Genomic DNA, 23,339 nt, shown 5'->3' on the forward strand with positions numbered 1-23,339 from the left:
TATAGGAAGCAGATGCAGTGCTTTCCAAGGCGTTATTGCAGAAGGCACTGCAGCACAATGCTTCTGCACCGTAACGATTGCTACATCCCTTCCACCCCGACCACTTCTCTGATGCTGTGACTGCCTTTCCTCAAGCACCGGAGCTTTTCCTGAACAGAATCAGCTTGATCATAGAAATCAGAATCTGTACTTTGGTGCTGGGGAAGGATGCAGCCCTGTAAAAGCCACAGGGAAGAAACCCAGCGCTGCAAGTAGCAGAGAAACGCACAGCTCTGTGCCATCCATCGCCAAACCACATCCTACGCTTTGAGTGACAGTCACCAACAGTGCACACCCACAGTATTTAAATATTATTCCACTAAACATTTCAACGTATTTTTAAAAATCTCATGGGATGGGCATGGGATGTTTCAGGCAGAAGGTAGAGGGGGTTTACAGAAGCACCCTGCTCTTCTCATGAACATTTGCTGTCCAAAAGATGTCTTTTTCTCTTCTTTCTTATTAAATGTGTTCCAGTGGCACAGTAACCGGTTGCTCACAACGTCCTGGAGGTACACACTCTGTAATTCGACAGCCTGGATGGCTGGAGCCATTTCCTCTTAATTTCTACAAAAAGAAAGGAAAAGAGAAAGAAAGGAAAAGAGAGGGAATTAAAAAAAAAAAAAAAAAAAAAAAGGACAAAACCAGAAAGAAAACAGAAAGAAAAGAAAAGCAAATACAACTGTGTATGCACATATCACAAAAATAGTTGAAATTATACAGGGCAAGTCAAAGCAAATAGGCTGTTGATAGAAAAAAAGAGGAAGCCTCAATGGTAGGTATAAACACAGGATAAAAGGGGTAACTGGGTTTAATTAATTGAAAACTTTAAGAAATCATCCTATAAAATAGGAATGTTGCATTCTAAGCAAAAGCTAAAGCACAGTGTTGGAGTGCAATTACTTGAGCACAGAATTATTGCCATTAGATGAAATTGGCAATAGTAATTTAATGTATTACAAACTCAACATTACCCTGTTTGAAAGACCAGCAGGAAATGGCATGGCTCAAAACGAAGAAATACCACTCTGAATACCAGGGCTGCTCTTGCAAAAGCAAAACGCGCGACACTCACAATCACCTCCTTGCTCAAGTTGCAAAAGACACCGATTTCCTGTTAATATCTTTAAGTTAAATAGAAACTAGCACTTAAATGCTTCCAATTAAAGCATTCATGTGCACTCACATACAGCTGATACACAAAATAAATACTGGGACATAGAACACTTTTCCTTCCTTTTTAATAATAATAAAAAAGATGCACTAGTACAACCAATACACCCAACAGTGAGAAGATAAATATTAAACACATTTCTTCCCGATCAGAAGAAAGAGCTGCTGTAGAATTCCAACTTCTGAGCAATCTGACAAAGGAAACAGCAAGATAAGAACAGAATTGATAGAAAACTGATATTTATTTCGGAAACACCTTTGTTTGGAATCCATTCAGCAGCGCACAAACAGATCAGCTCCTGGAATGGAAAAACAAAACAGCCACAAAGGTTTCTCCACGCTCTGTGTTTCTGCACTTTGTCAAATATTGAGGGCTTGTTTGCAGGGCAGGGCAGTGAAGTGCTTCAGCAGCCCGGCTCGAGCTTTCCAAACAAAACCTAAAAATAATATTAAAAAAAATAAAAGAAAGCCCACCCATCCTATACTTCATTAAATAAAAACAGCATTATCATCCTCTGACATCGCTCCCATTTCTAGCTTTATTCCAGCTTTATATATCCCCATCTTTTAAATAAGCTCCCAAAACAATTTTTCTAATAATGCACTCTCTCAAAACAAAGTAGTGCAATGGAACCATCCCTACGTGACAGTGGTACTATTTTTAGGCTACTTTTAGCTATAACTTGTTGCTTTAATTAAACGTTATCAGTTTTACGTTAAAACAGCTTCGTTGCTAACTGGCACACAAGCCGAGATGGCAAAGAGATCCATTTGTGCAATTCAGTCAGACTAAGCAAAAAGAAGCACGGGTATTTATCTCAGGAAAGCGCTGCCATCAACAGAAAACAGTGGCTCGGAGCAGTTACCTAAGAGATGTTATCCTCAGGCTATTAGAACACGTTTCTAAAATTACACAGATTCCCAGCTGGATGCTTGAAAAAAGCGTGCCCACACATGCCTGTGCTAACCTTTATGAGGTGTCCAGTTAATAATCTATTGTTTCTGTAATGCATAGGAGGTGAACAACGCTCCTTCTTTGAAAGTAGCCCCGGATTTCTTAAAGAGGACACACGCACCCATTTTAGGCTGGGAACACAGCGCCGGAGCACACGGAGCTCTGCTGGGCCCATCGGACCCCCCAGCTCTTTTTAATAGCAGCTAAATGTCAAATATAAATACAGCACCACAGCAAAACGTATTCCTTTGACAGAGCCTGGGACAAGACGCTACGCAGCTGCTGCTAACAATAAAGAGCAGCGCTGACGTTTAATCAAAATAAGAATTGGTGGTTACAGAGTTGTATCCAAGCCTGCCTTTTGTTTGTGAAGTGCTCCGTATCCATGTGCTAACTGCAGCCACAATGGAACCGGCAGCTCCAGTTATTCCCAAAGATTCCAGCCCGCATTCACGCCGCTTGTTGCAGCTATGGGATCATCATCACCTCGGAGTGACAGACAGCATTTATGCTGCTACATTAAAGCATGGCTCCTAACATCTTCACGTAGGTGCATGAAGTTAAATATGTTGGGTGGAGTCCTGGACACAGTGCAGTCAGTGGAAAATTCAGCCATTGGTTTTAATGGACTGCATCCAAGATTCTCACTGGGAACAAGTACCCATCATTTCCCTGGGAACTGAGAATCCTCAGCAACCCTAGAAGTTATGTCATTTTTATTATCATTTCCAATTTCCAAGAAACCATACTCAAGAATTTTGGCCTTATGTTCTTATACACGATAAAAACAGGCTTTCCATAAACATCACAGAAAGATCAGGGAAGATATATTTATATCTCAAATTGTCAGCAGTGTATAGTTCGTACAAATGTTGTTTTGCTGATGTTGCTGAGCTACTTGAAAAAGTTAATACCTTGCGGGGTATGTAATTTCATCACCAATGTCAAATGACTTCTAAAGATGAAACTTCTCTGTTGCAAATTACAAAAAGATGCTTTGACTGTGTTTGATATGATACACCAACTCTAAAGCTGAGGATGAAGTTATCTTTATTTTTCCAGCTCTAAGACGTGCACTCACTAAGGGAAATATTTTAACAGCCACGTCAGTCAGCGGAACACGACTAACCCAATGCTGAGATTATTATAGTTACAGAGAAGTAAATGCAATAGGTAACACATAGACCTGAGTCAGCAGACATAATAAATCAAAGAAATAATATCGAGGCCTGTTTAAAAACTCTGTAAGGACATACTGTTGTGTTGACAATGAGTCTTTTAGGTGCTTGTTGTTAGCAAGTTGCATTTATGTGGGGTATGTAACTGGTAAACATAGAAGAAACCATTTTGTGCTGTCCTTAAGATAAGAATACAGAACTGATCTTTCATGATTCTTCAGAAGCTAGGCTTGCTTTACATCCACATGAAATGCTGTCATCACTAGGTCCAAGCCCGGAGGATGAACTGCAGAAAAAGGGGAGAGGAAAAAAATAAAATAAAAGGAGGAAATTGGTTTTCACAACACACTCAAAGCCTGAGTAACAGAGGAGAACTTTAATTATCTCCAGTCACAAAGAGAGACAGGAAATTTGGACTTTTAATTAGCCATTTGGAGTGCAGTTGGATATTTTTTTAGCAAGATAATTTAAACGCGAATAATTCAAGTCTGACTAAATGAAATTCACATAATCAGAATGCAGATAATTGAATTTCTACTGCATTCATTAATTCAGTGTGGAGGTGTGTGTGAAGACTTCTATGATGAGCTGTCACAGCTCAATAAAATCTCAGTCAATTAATTTTTTCATTATCTTAGTATTACATCAACAAAAAACTGAAGCACACGCATGCGTGTGTGTGTGTGTATATATATATGTATATATATATATATGTGTGTGTATATATATATATACACACACACACACAATCTCGAGAAGTAAGGAAATACAGAAATCACCTCTCCGAATCAGAGTCTGCATCGTTTCCTCCTTTTTTTCTCTCTTCATCTTCTATAGGAAAGCGCCTATTCAAAGAGGCAAACTTCTGAATCGCATCAGCAACAGAATATTTGGTCTGCCCAGATACACAAGCCTCCATATCTTCCGGACTCAGCTGAGTCTGTAGGAAGAGGTGAAGCCTGCTGTCCGAGAGCAATAATGCATTTTGTAGAATCCTTTAAAAAAAAGAGCAGTGAAATGTTTCTATGTGGATACACGCACATTCTGAAGTGTTTTACCAGAACAAATTCTAAATGATGCCCTGATTTTAAGATTCCTTCTGAATCCCAAATCAATTACAGAATGTAGTGAGCTTATTAAAATGATTAGGTGTGCGTTACTTTCTTTTTACGTTATTTGGAATTTCAGGTGAGTAAAAACACAAAACTAAGAGTTAAGCACATCTGCTATAAGAATAACTTCAAGGACGTTTCTTTCGTGTAACCATCTGTTATTACAACACGGATTAATTAATTATTTTCAGGCAGTTGGAGCCTCTAACGAAAATTTGGTCTCTGTTTGGATAATTGTTTTTAAATAGCTAAGCTTTTCTGAAAGCTGCAGGTCACCAATTTCTTTGGTTGGGCAAAGAAGTGTGTGCAGAGACACAGAGCTCCAGACACACGCAGTGAAAACTTTGAAATCCCTGCAAACAGAGCCAACGTTAGCCAGAACTTGTTTACAGACATACGTTTAAACAAGAGTGAAAATGCTGCTACTGAGCACAGTTTTAAATATACCTCTAAACAGTTCTCAGAGAACCTTACATGCAATTTCATTCTAGCTTTTCAAAAGTCCATTTTCATATTTGGCTTATACGTATTTCAAGTTAAATCTTCAAATACGTTTAGCACACAGCATTTACTTTCATATAGTGGAGTAAAGAAAGTGTAATACGTTCCAGGAACACAGAACGCTGTAGAGGCACTTCTGCAAGGACTTAAAATTGCAGATCACCGTCGCTATTTTGAAAAAAATATTGCAGCTTTGCTGTAGCATTTCTCTACAGAAGGAATTCTTCTGTACATATATCCTACAATGTGTAACAAGAGACTTTTTGCCTATTTGCACGTGCAATTTTTCCTATCCAGGTGAGTAAAGAGATTATGTCTATGGCCGTGCCAAATAGCACTCCATAAAACTTAAATATCTTTAAAGAAACCAAAACTATTAGGAGTCTTTATTTACCTATTTCTACCCATTTGGGCTACAACAGTTGCCCCCAAAAATAATTACTATGCAGTAGGAGACAAGAAATAACATTAAATGCAAGAAGTAGTAAAAGCAGTAAGACACAGTGCATTTGATAGGTACTCTGATTAAAATTAAATGCATAACTGATCAGTTCCTTCTATCAAATAAGACTAATGAAGTGCTTGGACTGTAACATTTTAAAATACAAATACATTCTGAAATCCATGCTCTAAAATAGCCAACATTACAACATTTAATTAGCATGCTAACATATGTCTGGTTTTATCTAAGCCTATACAATTCTGGCAAGTCAAAACAAATAATAAGAGTTGTCTAACTAAAAATGTAGGATATTTGTGTTTGCACATATTTCCATTGCCTAGGCAAACACACGCATTCTCAACCAAATAATTCAAACTTTGACTTCTTACAGTGAGGAAATGCCTCCAGTGAGCCCAGTGACCTACCAGGTGCATATAAAACTGTCTAAGAAGGAACAGACTTGACTGAAACTCAAAACACATTTTCATGCCCATGTTGTCTTCTCAACCTCATATAAATTCTCACAACTCTAATTAAAAGTAAACATAGCAAACAGAGTACGTATCTGTAAAGCCAATGCACGCAGTGTATTAACATACTGAAAAACTTCTTAGCTCTCATAAAGAAGCAAGCAAATGCCCTGGAAGTCAACCCAAATCACAGAATTTACAAGTCTACACACCTTGACAGCACCAGCCTCATGAATGCTTTGAAAAGTCATCATTCACTGGATGCTAACAGAGGATTTCAGCCTTGACTCGTGATAAACACATTCCAAAAGACGACAAACATTGCGACAGAAAATACAAGAAAAAAAATACTGTTCTACACAGTAAATCCACATTCATGGTTTGCGCGCTCAGGGGAGTCAATTTTCTCCTCCCTCTTTTCCTCCTCTTAAAAGAAAAGGAAAAAAAAGTATTTAAAAAGTATAAAAACAACATTGCAGAGCTCAACCCTTGAGGAAGGAGAGCTACCCGTTTTCCCAGGCTTATAAGCACAAGGAGGGGGATGCACATTTCTGCAATTCTAAGCATTGGCGTGTCTAATACAAAGTAACAGCAAAAGCCAAGAGATTAAATTCTGCCCATGGCATTTAGTTTCACAGCTTTTCTTCTTCCTCTACCTTCCAAAGTTTCCTGCCACCCAGCGAAAACACAAGTAACTAACTGCTCGTGCCATTATGCCATGCTTACAGCTCGGTTGCTGCTTGGAATTTATTTTATTTTCTTTATAAAATAATGGCTAATCTTTAAAATTGATTTTAGATGGTTTGAGGCATTACACCAGAGGAGCAATGAGCGCTAATGCCAATGATATTGGACACAAATTCATTTTAGCTTTACTTCACGTCCAGTACAATTCTGCTAAGCCTTGAACTGCGAAAGCGCTGTTATTAACTCAGCAGTAACCCAACGCATGGTACAGCAAACAAAAGCCATGAGAGCACAGACTGATTGGGACCTCAAGGCTACTGTACTTTTTTTTTTTCCCCCCCTTTGCTGCTATAATTCAATTCCCAATTTTACTTTACATAGGACTCATTATTTCGCAGTGATGTTCTTTTCTGCTTCACAGCGCCATCTGGAGCTGAAATGACGGAAGAGAAACCGGGGGGAAGGAACGGGAAGACGTAGGTGAAGCTAAATAGCATGCACACATTTGGGGGCGGGGGAAGACGTCAAACACACAAAGCATTTTGCAAAGCAGTTAAACGCAACCACACACACACACACACACACACACCTTTCACCCAGTTGTACCCTTGAAACGTTTCTCTTTTCTTTTAATTAAAAAATAACTGCTTTCACCCCCTCATCTGAACCAACAGGTTAGATTGCTTTTTAATTGCATCCTTCTAGCAATCAAAATGAAAAATAATTTCTGCTCCATCCGTCAGCAGTACGTTTTCCTGTTGGAAATCCTGTTCCAAGGAAATAACCACATGCTTGTGGCCAGGTGTGGGAGCAGCACTGAGGGCTGGCAGAGCAGCCACCCCATAGGCCCTCACCAAGTTGGGGACTCATTGTGCAAGGTGCTGCACCTCTGAAATGCACACTGGGCTCCATGGGCTGCAAGGTCAAAATCTCACAGCACAACGCACAAATCAATAAAAGCAGAAGAAAAGGTGGAATGCCCTAATATTAATACTCATATATAACATTAATACCAAAGCACAAGTAAGCATTCACACTGTTTGAATCCAATCAGGAGCATTGATGGTGTTCCTCCAGCAGTTTTATGAGTACAGGTGTCAATGCAAAGCTGCAGTTGCAGTGACGTAAATCAGCTCCCTCCACAGTTGTGCTAATGTCAGAGTCATGGGGCTCACAATGACAATTCCTATAAACTCACTGGACACATTTAAGAGAACAACAGACTTTCTGTGCATGCCTAGAATAACAATGAAAGGCTAAATCCTGCAAGTCTTTATCACATCAGCAGTCATTACTTGTCAGAGATCTCACTCCTCTCAGCCAGATTGCTCACATGCATAATGACTGCTTATGTGATTAAGAGGGCTGCAGGAGAAGGCTCTACATTTGAATTAGAGATAATAAAATCATTTTTTATTCGTGGCCATGTGAATCTGTTTGTAAGCTTTCAGTAAGTGCTCGTGATCTCTGGACCCTTAAAGAAAAGGGGCAGAAAATACAACTTCACAACCAAAAGTAGTAATGTCATTGTTGAGGAAACTCTGGGTAGTATATGAGGAGTATTTCTCCTTCCCCATCTTACAGCAAGAACATTTACTAAAGGGAAAACATGTGCTTTGTCTTATTTGGACAAGGTCCAAAATCTGGTTTTCTTCAACATGATTTTATTAGGTATATTATACACTGTTCTGCTGGAGGAGAACAACATATGGCCGAACAGTACAACTTAATCCTAACTAAAGATTTCCTGTATCTACTGTAACCTAATACAATGACAGATGCACACTCGTATATGTGTGGAAGGTTAACACTCCGATTTTGTTTTCAACAAATTTACTCTGCCCATTTACATCATATCAGGAGAGAAAGGAGAAAATAAAACTTGAGAGACAACAGATCACAGCCTGGGCTGTGGTGCCCTCTATTGAACATCCGCTCGGCCTCTCGCAGTGAACGCAGGGCTGCACAGCCTGCAGTAAACAAAGCTCCATTTCCTCCTTTTAAAAAGCCTACTGTGCTTCCTCATTCATTTTTTATAACAGAGGAAATGTTACTGATAGCGAGCAACTGTGAAGCAACTGTTTAGGATCTGATAATGAATACATTTAAGAATTAGCATGTCTGCTAAGCATTATTTATTTCAGTTTGCTTCCCTCACCAGATAGGAAAAAGCTTCAATGCTTTGCTCAGAACAGCTCCACTGGAAAAGGCAGCCATCACTCACAGGAGTCAATCCTACCTGCCTATGGCTGCAATGCTCCTGCTGCTCAGTGCTGACCAACCTGCCACGTAGGCCCTGGCAGGCTGGGATCCATCCTCTTCAGAACCAGCCCCCCACTTTCCATGTGTCACAGCGTGGGGACCTCTCCAGGAAAGAGCCCTCTACCTCTATGCCAGCTTATGCTTGTGGGAAGGAAGGCAACCTGAATCCCAAAGTTACAGTTCTTCAGTTATTCAGGGATGAAAGCAAAAGGGATCTTGTAGAACCTAGTCCTATAAGGCAGTGTTTCAATTTTGACTTCCAATTTAAGAGTAAGCTTTTCCAGTGAATCAACCTACAGACATCCTCAAATGCATGAGGATACATACCAGGAAAAAACCACAATCTTCCTGATTCTTACAAAGTAATTTGTAATTGAAAATGGGCTAGCTGGCTTCCGTTAATGCAAATGGACTTTTGAAATATTAAATTACGCCCAGACAAGAAGTAAGCCTTACAGCTCTTCATCATTCAGAGATAATTACCTGTAAGAATAGCAGGTCTTACCCTGTGCTGGTGTGGGAAAGCCAAATCAAAATGGGAAACATTTTCAGACTTCGCCAAACTGTACAGCTTGGATATAGTTTCCAGCTATTGGCACGTTTTACAGGAAGAAGCTACACAGAGGTCCTTTTTAAGCACCTCACCATGCTAGCTACCTGTGTTGAGTGACATGTGAAGAACAAAGGGACTTTACAGCAGTTGACAAAGATAGGATGCCACAGGGCTCCCAAGGTACTGCCTCCAGCAGCAAAATCCTTACTCCTCTGGCATGTGGCTGCTGTCCTGGCAGAAGCTGCAGCAACTTCTCACACAGAGCAATGGGCACAGGGAAGAATCAGAAATTCTTACAAAACTGAACTCCACGGCAGGTATGGTTTCAAGCCAATAAGCTTATAGCATATCAAATATAGGCTGGGTTCCTTACATGTGGGCATTTGAAATCTGTTACCTATAAACCTCTGCCTCAACAGATGCACACAAGTGGCACAGATTTCATCCCACAAAGAAAAATCAGCTGTATAAATAAACTGTATATAAACCACCAATATATTAAGACAGAAGAATTGGAGTACTTTCAGTATATTAGCTGGAGCAGTCCAAAATCAGCAATGATCACATACAAGACTTAAAGACAACACACTAGTTAATGAGTCCCCCAGATGCTTTTTCAGTGTAAGATCTAATAAGTCCCTTGGTCCTGACTTATTTAGAAATAAATAAAAGAAGCATCACAGCAATATGGATCAGCTAATAAAAAGATCCTAACTATAAATAGCAGTACATCTAACATGCCAGCCAGCAGAGGGCAATGGTACAGCATGCTATTTGCCAAGTCAATTCATCACCACACAACTTATCTCTGCAAATTCCTTCCAACTAGACCCCAGGGCTGAGGGAAAGCTGACACCTTTCTAAAAGGCATCCAAATTGAAACGTTTAAATCATTTCCTTACAACAGAGATGCCTCTTTCCTCACTCCTGGACTAACAGCAGCAAGGCAAAATGCTCAACAAGCCATCATGTTCTCCTGTCAGTACCCTGTCAAAACAGGCATCCACAAAATCACAATGTGATGATCTGTTTCAAGAGAATCTACCTCTGTTTTGTCTCCTGAAGCACAGGCAGTGATTGTTATTATTTATGATGCTGAGACAACATACCTTAGTGCAGAGGCCAATCTGTTAACATTTTAAAATAAGAGTGATTTTGAAAATTCACCACTCCATGAGGAGGCACAGATAATGTAAAATTGCTCAGACACAGGGGCTGAACTACCAGACTCTTTGGCTGACCATCAGTATTAGCGACTGTGCTTCTAGAGGCGATATTTCAGTGTCTTTCTCTCCTGAGTAAGGTAAGAAAATACACAGTCATCCTTTTCTGCTTTCCTTTCCTCATCTTATCTGCCCTCAACCAGTATTTACCCTTCTGGCCACAGATCCTGTATACAACTGTACATGGAGCCTCTGCAATGGCTAGCTCTCCCTGCCTTCAGTTGTTCAGCTTAATGCATATATTTCAGGAACAAGCATTTACAGTCTGCTATGGAAACCTATAATTGTAACATACTGACTGGAAAAACAGTGGGCCTACTATTCCTCTGCTTCCTGACCATAAGGCTTAAAGTCTTAAATGATTTTTCTTCCTTATGCAGCTCTGCTTCACAGAAACATTAATAACAATAGAAGATTAATGTCTCTGTTCTCAGGTTTGCTATGTTCTTAATCTGAACAGAGGCTAAAGGCAGCATCCAAAGTCATTCACAGTTCTGCCATAGCAACACTGAACAGGTCTGCACTCATAACAGCAGTGGCAAGATATAGGATAATGGCAGAGAAAGCAGAAAATTACAGCAATGAGGTCTCTGCCACTGCAGATGATAAAGGGCTTTATAGCAGCATTACTGAGCAATGCACTGCTGGAACTAACACAGTGCTCCCCTGTAACTCAGGTCACAGTCTAGCTGTGTTCATTTACGTAAATCTTTTACATAACCACACAGCTGAATGATTTTATACAATCTGCAGCTGTAGTGAAAATTATCACAGCTGATAGAGCTTGTTTATGTTGGCAGTGGTAAACACAGTAATTGGCATTATAGGTAGTATCCATGTTAGAAGAACTCGCTATCAAATTTTCCCAAGCTCCCAGTGGTACAGACCCCAGAATTCATTACAGAGACACTGATATTCCATGAATATAGAGATGGAAAGCAGTCTATTTCTTTGTATAAAGAATATCTAGCTTATTCTTGGAAGACAAAAGTAAGCATCACCATGAAATATTTTTCAACCTTAATAACCAATCACAAAGCAATATAAATACTAAACCATTACTACTAATCAGTCCATGAAATGACAGAAAACCTCAAGCTGACGATTTCTGACAGCCTGTACAGCTGAATTCATGTGTATGAAATATGACTTTGCACAAATAAAGCAAAACATGTAGCATGTACAGTTGACCACAAGGTGGCTCTCAGGTACCAGAGATGAACTACGTTCAATCAAAATTGATGACATCATGAAAAAGCCAACTTCGCTAAGACAAGATGCACTTACTTCTCCAGAAATTCCTGCAGGCCCTGGCGACGATGGTCCACGTGATGGGGATTGTTCATATTGAAAAAGGGAGTTTTAGATGGCAGTTCAGGTAACTGTCTTTATAAAGAACAAGCAAGTACACAGTTAAAAACAAAGCTGAAGCAATGAAGAAAATTGATACAAGCAAATGCCAATCCCACATTTTTTAAAATAATGAGTCATATTCCAGAAGCCTCATTAAACTGAATTTGATAATGCAAAGTTGAGAAATCAGAGGGCTTCTGACAACACCTCGTAAGGAGGAATGACTCAGATTCTTCTGGTCCAGTTGATATGACTGCAGGTATGCCTGCCTAGACCCTCTACGCTCTTGGGTTCTACCATGCACATCCCAGAAGCTCACAGAACATACACCTATAGTCTTGTCATCAACAAGTTTAAGCAGCCTCAAGCTCAGCATGGCCTAGTAGTCTGTGTTGGCCACATTGGTTGTTTCCACTACCTCTGTGCAGCAAAAGGAAACAGCTCAGATCTGTTAGAAATTAGACTGGGGTTCACCAAACAAAGGTTATCAGTACAAACCACATTCTTCTGAGTTTAAAACACTATGATCCTATAAACTGTAGTAGCAGGAAATGCAGGACACTTCCCAGTTCTGATTCTTACGGTTCTCAGAATTAAGAGGAAACAATGCTCCCCTTCCCTGTGTTATTGATAAATTATTAAATAGATATTTAATGAAACAAGCCAGTAATAAAAAGTTGCTCACATGAGCACAGCATTGCTCTGAAGCCTCTGCCGAAGCCAAACAAATTCTCGGAAGCGCCGTCTAACACAGGATGTTTTCCTCGTAAAGCACATACTGTTTGTCTGTTGGGAAGTTAAATAAAATAATGTTTTGCAAACAAGCTCAGCATAAAGTGCAGGCATGATATAAAGAAAACATTTGAGATGCTAATCCTTGTGACACCGGTGGAAAGTTTGACATTAATTCAGTTTATGTTGAGGACCGTGCTGTATCTCAGACAGGACTGGTGACAGTTTGTAGTGCTTCTCAGGTGAATTTTTCATCACCTTTTTTTCTTTTGTTTTTAAAATCGAGAGGATAATCACGATAATGGTACAATTTTCTATATAAAAAAAAAGTTTTAGCAGACAATGCCAAACTTTACAGAAAAAAGCCACATTTAGCTATTCTAGTTATAATTCTGCAAACAATTAGCTATTCTAACAGTGTGTGCAATCAAAAGTTAAAGAAATTGCACTCTGCAAAATTTGGAAATTTTCCCATAGAACACTACTACCCCACCAGAAAATGCCAATTCAAAGAGAAACAATTCATGAAGATTAAATGCTTTTGCCAAGTTTTTCTGTGGAGCATACATTTAGGGGAAACACCATCTCCTAGACAAGACTCCATTATAAAATTGTCTGCAGTCCAAGCAGACCTCAGTATCTTGCTGAGAGCTGTTAGCCAACTGTACAATGCAGACTGTGCAAGGCACAAAGATGCCAGCTTTCTGGAACAGATGAGTATCTTGGCTAGCGCACAGCTTAAGAATTCAAGTACTCTAGGAGATAGAAAGGGAATCCAGCTGGTCTAGGAACCTGGAAGAACCAAGACTTTGAATCCAACTGGTAGACTGGGTGGTAGGACTGATCTAGATACTTGGTCAGAGTCCTGGCAGGAAACCGAGCTGATGCTTACCAGCTTCAGAAATGCTCAGCAATGAGTCATGTAACGCCGTGTCTAAATGACTTTGTCTCAAATTTAACCATCCAGGCTGGATGTGGCTTTGGGCAGCCTGGTCTGGAGGTTGGCAACCCTGCAGGGGGGTTGAAACTAGACAATCATTGTGGCCCTTTTCAATCCCAGCCATTCTATGATTCTAACAGCTGCTGAGGAAGACAGTACTACACTTCTATTGAGAAATACTACTGCCTATGAAACAGTAGCAGAGCACACCACCCACTGCCAAATAGAAAGAATTTCTCTTACCTGTGTGTCAAAATTATTATCACTTTTGAATCAGCACTTAAACCACACTGCAGAAGTTTCACAGCTGATTGACACACAGGGTAGAAGTGCTTCTAACGATGGACATTTAACAAGCGATCATTTGACTGAATGCTTAACTCCCACAAAGACAAATTCTTCCTTTCTTGTGCTAACCAGGTAACCTGGTGTTCTCAAACCCTTCATCCAACAGCTGACATGCTTCAGAAAACTTTATTTACATTGTAATTAAAAACTCTGGATCTAGATTTAGGAAATCAAGATAGCTTTTCTAGTTTAGGAAATTAAAGTAACTCTCATCCACTGAAGAAAATAAACTTATGTATAAGACAGATTTAACACAAGAGGCTATGACTCTAAGGGCACTCCCATTAACACAAGGTAAACTACAATTATGAACCAGAATATCCTTATTTGACACATCCAAGCACCACTGAGCTGGCATGTCATGACTGTCAAGGTACACTGAAAACAAGCACACTGCAGTGACCAAGTAACTCGGCAAACAGAAGAACTCGAAGGACAAATAAACAGATACCTGCAAATAAAGCTGTTTTCAGCATGAATACTTGAACACCAGAACTCTTTTGTAATGGTAAAATACCACTGATCCTGACAGTCTTCTAAGTTGATAAGTAAAGCTAAGAATAGCATCTGTTGTAAGACAGTGTGGAATGCAACTGTGAGTGCAATACCAGGTCCTACTCCCAGCTCTCCCAAGCACTTTTCTGCATGGTCTTTGGCCAGTCTATCCTTACCTGCTCCACTGCAGCTAATCATTAAAAGGAGACTAACATCCTACAGCCTCCCACAGCTGTTGCAAAGAAATTCCATTAATACCTGCAGTGAGTCCCAACTTGGACAGAAGCAATAGTACGAGTCCAAAGAATCTCTGGTGATATTTTTATACTCACATGAATAAATATCTCGTAGTCTATGTAAGAATGCCATGAGTCTTCTTTCTGTGTCCTGGGGTCTCGCACCAAAACAGTAACAAATTCCTGCAGGTGCATAATAAAAAAAATCAAGCAATTAATTTCAGAAAACAAAGAGAACCTGAAAGACTCTCTTGTCTGTTGAGCTGCTCCATAAACTACTGCGCTCAGATTAAAAGCTGAACTGCTGCTTTATTGAATTTTGCAATGCTATAAAAGGAGAAGCAAAGTGCAATGAATCATCTGAGCTATACCACGCGCCCAGGAAATTCTTTGCCAAAATGCTAGCTAAAAGGGAATATTTCAGATTAAGTAATATGATGAAAAGTCATACACGCTTCATGCATGGGAGTGTTGGTGATCTCAGCAGCTAAGAACTAAAATCTAACACTCTAAGTCACTAAAGAGAGATACAGCTAGGCAAGCATTAAAATTAGCTTTTCCCACCTTTGTACAAGATTCACCAAAAAAAAAAAAAAGTATTACAAACATGTTCCGTGTACCCAATACTTAAGCACAATGCTTTATTTGCCCCTAAAACTCTTTTGTCATTTTATCTCTTTTTTTTTTTTTAATCAAGTGTTTATACACATTGATTCCAGGGATCTGAGAGATAACCACTCTGTACTTCCACAAGAAGCTGAAGAACTGCCTTCCTTTCACACTTGAAATTACTTGCTCCAGCCCAGTAGATAAGAATGTACCACTGTTAATTGCCCTGGATGTGATTTGATAGCATGAACTGTGATCCAAAGCCTACAGTCCAGATCCAGTGTGCAAGGAGATGAATACTGCCCTTATGTTTTCTGATATACCAGGAACTTAAGGCACAGAGCACAGCTGAGGACTTCAGGACAAAGGCACTACTATCCCAGCCTCTCCAGCAATCTGTACAAGGAAGCAACACAGCCACCCTGCAGAGCATAATTCTGTTTCCATCATACAGTGATACAGAGTATTTGTCCTAGGGGTTGTCACATCTAATCCATTTCTTTACAGCTCATACATTTATATGAGGACTTAAAGTGATCCCAAAGGACTGAGCGAGGCCTGTGGGCATTGCTGCAGTGGTAACTGGGAGCAGCTGAAGAATCACATGCTTCTGAGTATCCTCAGCTAACCACCATATGAAATCTTGCATTTACAATTTAAAATATATATACAGATTGTATACATATGGTATAACTGTGCGCTCATACTGAGATGGACAAGTTTTCTTTAAAATACAAAGGTTGAAAGCTTTGTCTACCTACCTGCTATCTCCACAGCAAAAAGAACAGGCTGCCCAAAAGCAGTTGCTTAAACAAGTGATAACCTCAAAGAGCTAGGGCAACCACTCACAGACTGAAAGACAAGAATATAATCTTCAGCTGTGGAGACATTTTTCCTGAGAAGAAGGCATTGCACTTAATAGCCAGATACAGAAATCAACTATATGCTTTTCCAGTATCTCTCTTTTCAAAAAATCCTGAACTAGAAAGCTCTCAAACTGTGTCTCTCCACACCCAAACCACAGATATCAGAAATAAACCTTTACTCTTCAGCTAAGTTCCTTCCACCACATACACCAGCAGCACACATGGAACAGATTGCCAGAACAAGGACAGCCTTGGCAGGAAAAGGGACTTCTTTCCTGAGCAGTAACTGCCCTCTGTATGTGGCAGGGAGGTCTGGACTCAACCTTCAGAGATGGGAACCTGTGGCCTGGTGGCTGGATCCAGCCCACAGATTTACCCTGTGTAGCCCCACTTCTAGTCACAGGGGTGTTTTCTGCATTTTGGGCACCATTTTGGTATCTGTCATGAGTGTCATGCCAACTAAAGCCTATTTAATAGTTTCCTACCACCTCTGCTTCTTCTTTCTTCACTGAAGAAGGCTGGAGACTCCTCTGCTGTGTTCTTTGTAGTTTTTTTTATCCCCTCTTCTCCTCCTAAACAATAGGCACCCAGGAGTCAAAATTGTAAACAGCCTGCTCATAACTAACCTTGAGATCCCTTCCCAGCATCAATTGCCATATCATCTTTCTATTTTGCTTCCTGTTGCCTAGGTTCATCGAATTACTTCATTTCCAAGTGACCTTCTATAGCCTTCTCCTTTGTAAGGAATCAAAATAGGCTTGTAAGTAAACAGCTCCCTTAAACCTCTACTTTAACAAAACATTATCATAAAAAACTACTACTGGATATGCTGTGGGATAGATATGGGTTACCTTGTCATTGGATCCAGGCCACATGATTTCCAAAGAAAGCCTCATGCACTTTTAATTTCCAATTAAGCAGCCACCAAGTTTCAGGAAGTAGAAGCTGAATACTTTTCAGACTCTGCCCATACAAGAAACAATACCTGCAACAAGTACTGTAGTAGGCAGGCATCTGGGTGATACATCACTGAAACGAGAGTCCAAATGTTTTACAGTACAGCAGGGTACCTCTGGAAACTGCCACACAGTCAGCATAAGCTCCAATTTAGAGAACCTTAACTTCAGCAGAGCAATGGGTGTTTCTTTTTTTTCTTCATTTACCGAAGGCTGAGGTCAGAGTGAAGCAAGACAAACATGAAACAACTAGAGAAGAAACCCAAAATGTACAGCCTTTCCCAAGACCTGCAGTACTTCCCCTACAAACGTCTTGAATCCTGGAAGCAATCATTCCAATTCTCATTACCATTTCTGCTGCTCTGAAACAGTGAAATCATACACCGAGCCTGTCCCTTTTCTTTTGACCTTCAAGCCTTCGCTATGATACAAAACCCTACTGGGATAACAACTATGACTTAACTCAAGTAGCCCTAACTGCTTGCTATGGGTGCAGATATGCTGTCACAAACAGTGCTTAAGCCACCCTGTAACACAAGCCTTGTATAAGGCCAGGATTCACATACAGGCTATGTGGGGGTGTGAGCACAGTTTGGGGGCAGAAGATTACTCTGGCAGATGGCTCAGGCCACTGGTCACAAACATTACACAGATAACAGCAGTTTCAGGCAATAATTGTCTTACTCCTCTCTATATACTCCTTTCCCTCCCAGTCTTGCTATATTAGTTAGGTTACCCTTAGAAGGCACATCTATCTTCAAGTGATCTGCTGTTTACCTGTGATGGGCAAGGCTGAACTCTTCCCACAGACCACGTGAAAACATGCTTCACCTTCTGTCATAAGGCTATGCTGCAAACCAGCCTTACAAATTAGGAAACAGAACCCAAAAAAACCAAAATTTCAGGGAAGTTTTACATTAGTCTGCTGCAATCGTTTTCAAGCTGCCTTCCTTCTCCAAGTTCTCTTTGTTTTTTCCAGAATGGCAGATCTGCCAATTACACCATGTTACACAAACTTTGTCTAATTTTTTTTTTTTTTCCTCTTGGCTTCCCTTGTTTATTTTTGAGGATGTATTTATTATGCACTTAAAGGATGATATGTTTTCTGCAAAGCCTAAAGCAACAATTCCCTCCAAATCAGAATTTATTGCTGATAGTACAAACTGCCCAACCCTTAGAGTGGAAGACAACTGCACTGGAAACTACATCATTCCAAAAGAAAACTATCAGCAAGCAGCATCTCTGTTCATTCCTTCTCCTAGAAACTGTAAAATTCATAAGCAAAACACTTCCTATCCAAACTCAGCTTTCACTTGATTTCCAGCTGTGAAACTGGCCTAAATATCCTCATGAACAATCTGCCCTAAAAGCCCTAAAACAGAATTTCTTGCTAGTTCAGTTAAGGATGATTGAGGGAACAGAAAAAGTAATTTCTCCCTCCTGTGTGAAACAACTCTGCAGAGTTACTAGACACAGAAGCAAAGCAGATGTGCGTAGTAATAAGAAGAAAAGAAGTATATTAACTGCTCAGAAAGCCAGGAATGAGTGGAGCAGCTTCTGTCAGGATATGCCTCTTAATTCACAACTGTGATTTCTGTACCTGCCAGCTTAGGCACCAGTGGCATTTTGCTACTCTGTCCTTAAGAACTGAAGCAAACCAAGTGGTTAGGGTCAAACATAAATGACAAAACAGCCAATGTGACCTCAAGGTCTGGTTTGAACATACAGTTACAGTCCTGCACAGGGAACAGGCATGCTGACAGAGGAAAAGGGCAGTGCTAAGGTTATGTAGACACAAGCACTGAAGACCGAAATGTTCCCATTTGGATTTGCTCCAAAAGGAGGAATATACCATAACAGCAGCTGAGGCAAACAAGACTTTTCTTTGTTTTAAATCTCCTTTTCCCCTCAACAATGCAGTGCAATGCTCTGAAGTAAAGCATAACCCACAAGCTCCAATATATGAACTTGACCACAAAAAACGGTGTTTCTGAGAAGTCTATTTTTATTTTCTCTTTAGGAAAACAGGAAATTTGACATGGAAATATCTATTTTTAATATGGGAAAAATCTACCACGAGATGGAGGAATAAAAATCATCTTGCACAGGATGACTGCATGCTTAATTTATTCCAGCTGCATTTTAGTCCAAATCTCCATGCTCTAGACACTATCAGGTGATAACCTCATGCTCTGTGGTGCCACGGATATGCATCTGATTAGTCAATAACTCCTAAAACATTATTTCCCATGAATCCTCCTAGAAGAAGAGTTTCCCCATCAGGATGTCCATTAGCAAAAGGATCAACCACATATTGCACAAGGCATTTCACACTGAGAGTGCTGCAATCTTTTCTCTATGGAGGCTGGATAGTAAAAAACTGTTGAAACTGTGAGTTTATCGGTACTGTGCCAAAGAGAACACGCAGGTATCTGTGGCTCACACTGATCAGGACAGAGTTGAAGTCTCACTCAAATCATTACTTCCTAAAAAAAAAAAAAAAATCTGCTGACTGACTGGATAGACATCTGAAATCCAAGCTCTTCTCTCCCATCCTAGTGTCTGAGCCACTTATGCAGTCGTCTCCTTCCCTTCTCCCTGATGCAATGAATATTGAATGAAAGGCAGTGCATCACTCCAGAATATTCTGCAGCTTAGCAATTCAAGCATGAAGAAGAAAACACATCATTCCTGGACCACGTAAATGTCTTATGCCACACTCACTGTGGATAAAGAGAAAGAAAGAGAAGATGCACCTCTTTTATTTTTCCCCTCCCCCACTCCCAGAACGTTACATCAGGTCAAACAGAAGGTTTGTTACAACACTGTTTGTCCAGAATTGCCGTGCAGGTGAGAGAGGTAGGAAAAATCCATTAGCCCTGAGCAGGCACACAAGCTAAGGAACGAGTTACTCAGCATTGTCCAGATGCACACATGCAGATTTGCTGGTGCTCATTAAATCCTTTTCCTGAAGAAGGCTCAGACACTGGAGGAGAGCTACTAACACAAGTATATGAAGCTTCTGCCTGAGGGGTAAGTGGTTGAGAGTTGACAGCAAAGTATGGGATTTAATAGCACTCAGATAATCTAAGGAGACAGGAAGACACTAGTCCTTCTATGAACAGTGACATTATTTCTGCTATTTAGGACATAAATGCATCACATTGCCCATATGACAGACAAAATATCAGAAGTGCAAATTCTCTATTCTCCCCATTTCACTGATGGTAGCAGTGGTAAAAAGAAAAAGAAAAAAAAAAAAAATCAACTCCCCAGAAGGTGCTGCTCCTGCAAAATACTGGTTGCTGGCAGCCTTCAACTCTTCCTACAGTGTGCTAACCCTGGCGCATGTCAGTTTAAGCTCTTCATTACCTGATTCCAGCAAAGTATGTGGGCTTCCTATTGCAATAATCAGATCATATTGAGATTCTCTGCTAAATCAGTAATCAGCAGATAGACTGCTATAGCTACTGCATAACTAAGTTTGGTTTGGGCTATAACAAACCACAAAAAACAGGGACTCCCTGCTGATTCAATCATAGCAGAAGCAGAGCCAGGGCTTCAGCTTGTTTCTTAAAATCTAACTCCATTATGTATGAGACCAGCACCGCTATGGAATTCATGTTCCCTTTTCTGTATGTGCCTGCTGAGGCCAGAGCTTCTCACACTTCTGCATTTCACTCTAACCTCCAGTGCAGAAGGCATCTTAGCTTGAAGCAGACAATTCTTATTGCTCACTGGTTAGACAGGAACATTTCATTACTACCTTGTTAAAAACAAACCAGTCCTGGAGCCTACTCAACAGTGCTGGAGAAAGGAAAAAGCACAGCATCCCTGAGGTTCCTGATTACATGAAGCACAGCAGAAGCATCAGCAGCTGAGCATTTCAAAGGAATTCTTCCTCAAAACTGCTTGCGGGGTTTGCTCTTCATCAACCTGTTTGTCCAGTGGCTTGGAGATGCTCCTGGCCCACAGCGTTACTACAGAACTAGCAGTGATTTAATTTCATCAGAAAATTCATAGAATCATAGGATCACAAGGTTGGAAACAACCTGTAAGATCATCTAGTCCAACCATCTCCTCGTTACCATTGCCACCACTAGCACTAAAATTCATTTGCCTCCAAAGACTCATCCACACATTTTTTAATTGCAAGTCAACTTACATCCTTGAATGCTTCAGTGAGCTCATTTTAATATATTATTTAAATTAAATCGTTTGAAACTGCATGGTTTGAACAGAAAAATATCATTTTCAAAAAAAAAAAAAAACCTGTTGCTTTCAGAAATCTTCTACCTACAGCTGTCCATTAGTACCAGCCTACGAGCAACAGCAGACAGGGATACTGTCACAAATGAAAGACTTTGGTCTCTCCTGAATTTGAGTGGTCTTTGAGGTCTACTATTTCAGTACTGAGACTTAAGTCAACGAAACCTGGTTTGTATCTTCAGCTTTTACCCACTTCTGAAGAATTTAAAATATAATTACAGAAGAAGTGGTGGCAAAGTGGGTGATCATTTGGTGGGCTTTAATTAGTTACATATCATTAATCCCACTTAATCTGTTGGCACTGCTCAACTAAATTTACCGGGCCTGCAAAGCAGGAATCACAATTCACCATGTAATACAGAGATCCATCTTAATTTCATTTAATCCAGATCCTAAAAACGAGATAACTGCACAGAAGTCACAAAGACCCAGAAATCACCATCAGACAAGCAAAAAAAGTTATGTGATGCTGCATTTTGTGCAATTTCAAAGAAGGATCAGATGATGTTTAAATACCCCATCAGACTGCCTTCCTTTGGCTAACATCAGCCAAAACCTACACAAGTGAAGAAGACTGGAGGCAGGGAATTACATTTCTCAGTTGATGCAACAAATCAGTTTCATTTTTGTTCCAGTATTCTAAAATGAACAAAGTTTAGGTTGCAGATTATTAATGGTAACTGAGACTGCATCAGTAGCCATTAAAATATCTGTCTTATTTTATTTATTACTATGCTTTGTACCCCTTTAACACAGCTCAGCCTAATCCCCCATGTATGAGTGTTTCTAACTGGATGTACTCCAAAGATAAAGGTCATTCTGACTTCAGATTTAGTCTGCTATATGGAAGAAACAGATATGCTTCCTTGGAATTATTCATTAAAGTGAATAATGTTAAAATTGCCACGACCAGTTATTTTACTTAATCTGATGGATATCAGATGACAAACTATAAATCTTAACGAAATACAGTTCACAACCACCTAAAATAGAGTCATTTTTATTAAAGTTTAAGTCACTTACTTGTTTTTCGTGTTTTGGCGTCATCTTCAATGTCTTGTATTAAAATCTAAATTGACCTATAAAAAAAAAACACCAAAAAGACATCAGCTTACCATTTCATCTTTATTTCAAAGGTCATTATTACTTTTGCTGGACATTAGTAAACAGCAGGAAGAGCCACGCGCCATTCTGTACCGTGGAAGAAAACATGTTTGCACCATAACTAAGGATTTATTTATTAAAATGATCCCATTCCTATGCCTTTTCAATTCATGATGTGCAGATTCTCTGCTTAGCAGTGACAGAAACACTGGTGTAGTCCCTATCTGGGGATACTTGCAATACTCCTGGCAATCACCCTGTGTCCCAGCGCTCATCCTAGCACTCCTGATCTACACCAAGCTCCCAATAGCACCTGCAGTGGACACCCCTGCTTATCCTTTGAAAAAATAAAGCAGAGGCAGCACTGTAACTACAGCAGGGTCTGGGAGACACCAGAGTTACCTGGGTGGCCCTGCAGAGAATACGTGAAGTTGGCAGAATCAAAAAGCCTCTCTAAACTCTCTCTGTCGCAGAGAGAAATGCTGACAAACCTTTCAGATTCTGCATGTTGGATAAAACTCAGGCTAAGTTTGACAACATTTATGGATTTAGGATTTCCGTGTGGGGAAGCATATACTTAGGCCAAATCCAAAAATCCTGTCATTAACTCATAGTGTAAATCCTCTCATTCACTGGAAATCCTGATAAAATCTTAACCACCTCTGCTGCTGCACAAAACAGTCAGCTTGCCCCGTGTGGACATACACACAGGAAGAACGAGGCAGATTTATTTCTGGCTGGCGTGCATATACTGCCTACATAAATACAATGGCCATAGGAAAATGGAATTACTGGAAGTAGAGTGCTCCGATACTCGTATGCACACATGGGGATGT

The 23,339-nt window shown here is 40.1% G+C and overlaps 1 protein-coding gene across 1 annotated transcript in view; it reads right to left on the bottom strand.

Moving 5' to 3' along the window:
• Positions 1-337: 337 nt before the first annotated feature.
• SNX10 (sorting nexin 10) overlaps positions 338-23,339 on the bottom strand; it is a 33,603-nt gene continuing 10,601 nt past the window's right edge. Inside the window, 6 exon segments of the mRNA XM_042888759.1 lie at positions 338-606; positions 1,014-3,631; positions 4,125-4,340; positions 11,883-11,981; positions 12,634-12,734; positions 14,796-14,882. Of these exon segments, the coding sequence (XP_042744693.1) occupies positions 3,553-3,631; positions 4,125-4,340; positions 11,883-11,981; positions 12,634-12,734; positions 14,796-14,882 (582 nt within the window). The 3' untranslated portion in view covers positions 338-606; positions 1,014-3,552.

This window comes from Lagopus leucura, unplaced genomic scaffold (genome assembly GCF_019238085.1).
Source record: "Lagopus leucura isolate 7727_CA_CO unplaced genomic scaffold, USGS_WTPT01 Super-Scaffold_100157, whole genome shotgun sequence".
In the NCBI taxonomy this organism is placed as follows: Eukaryota; Metazoa; Chordata; class Aves; order Galliformes; family Phasianidae; genus Lagopus; species Lagopus leucura.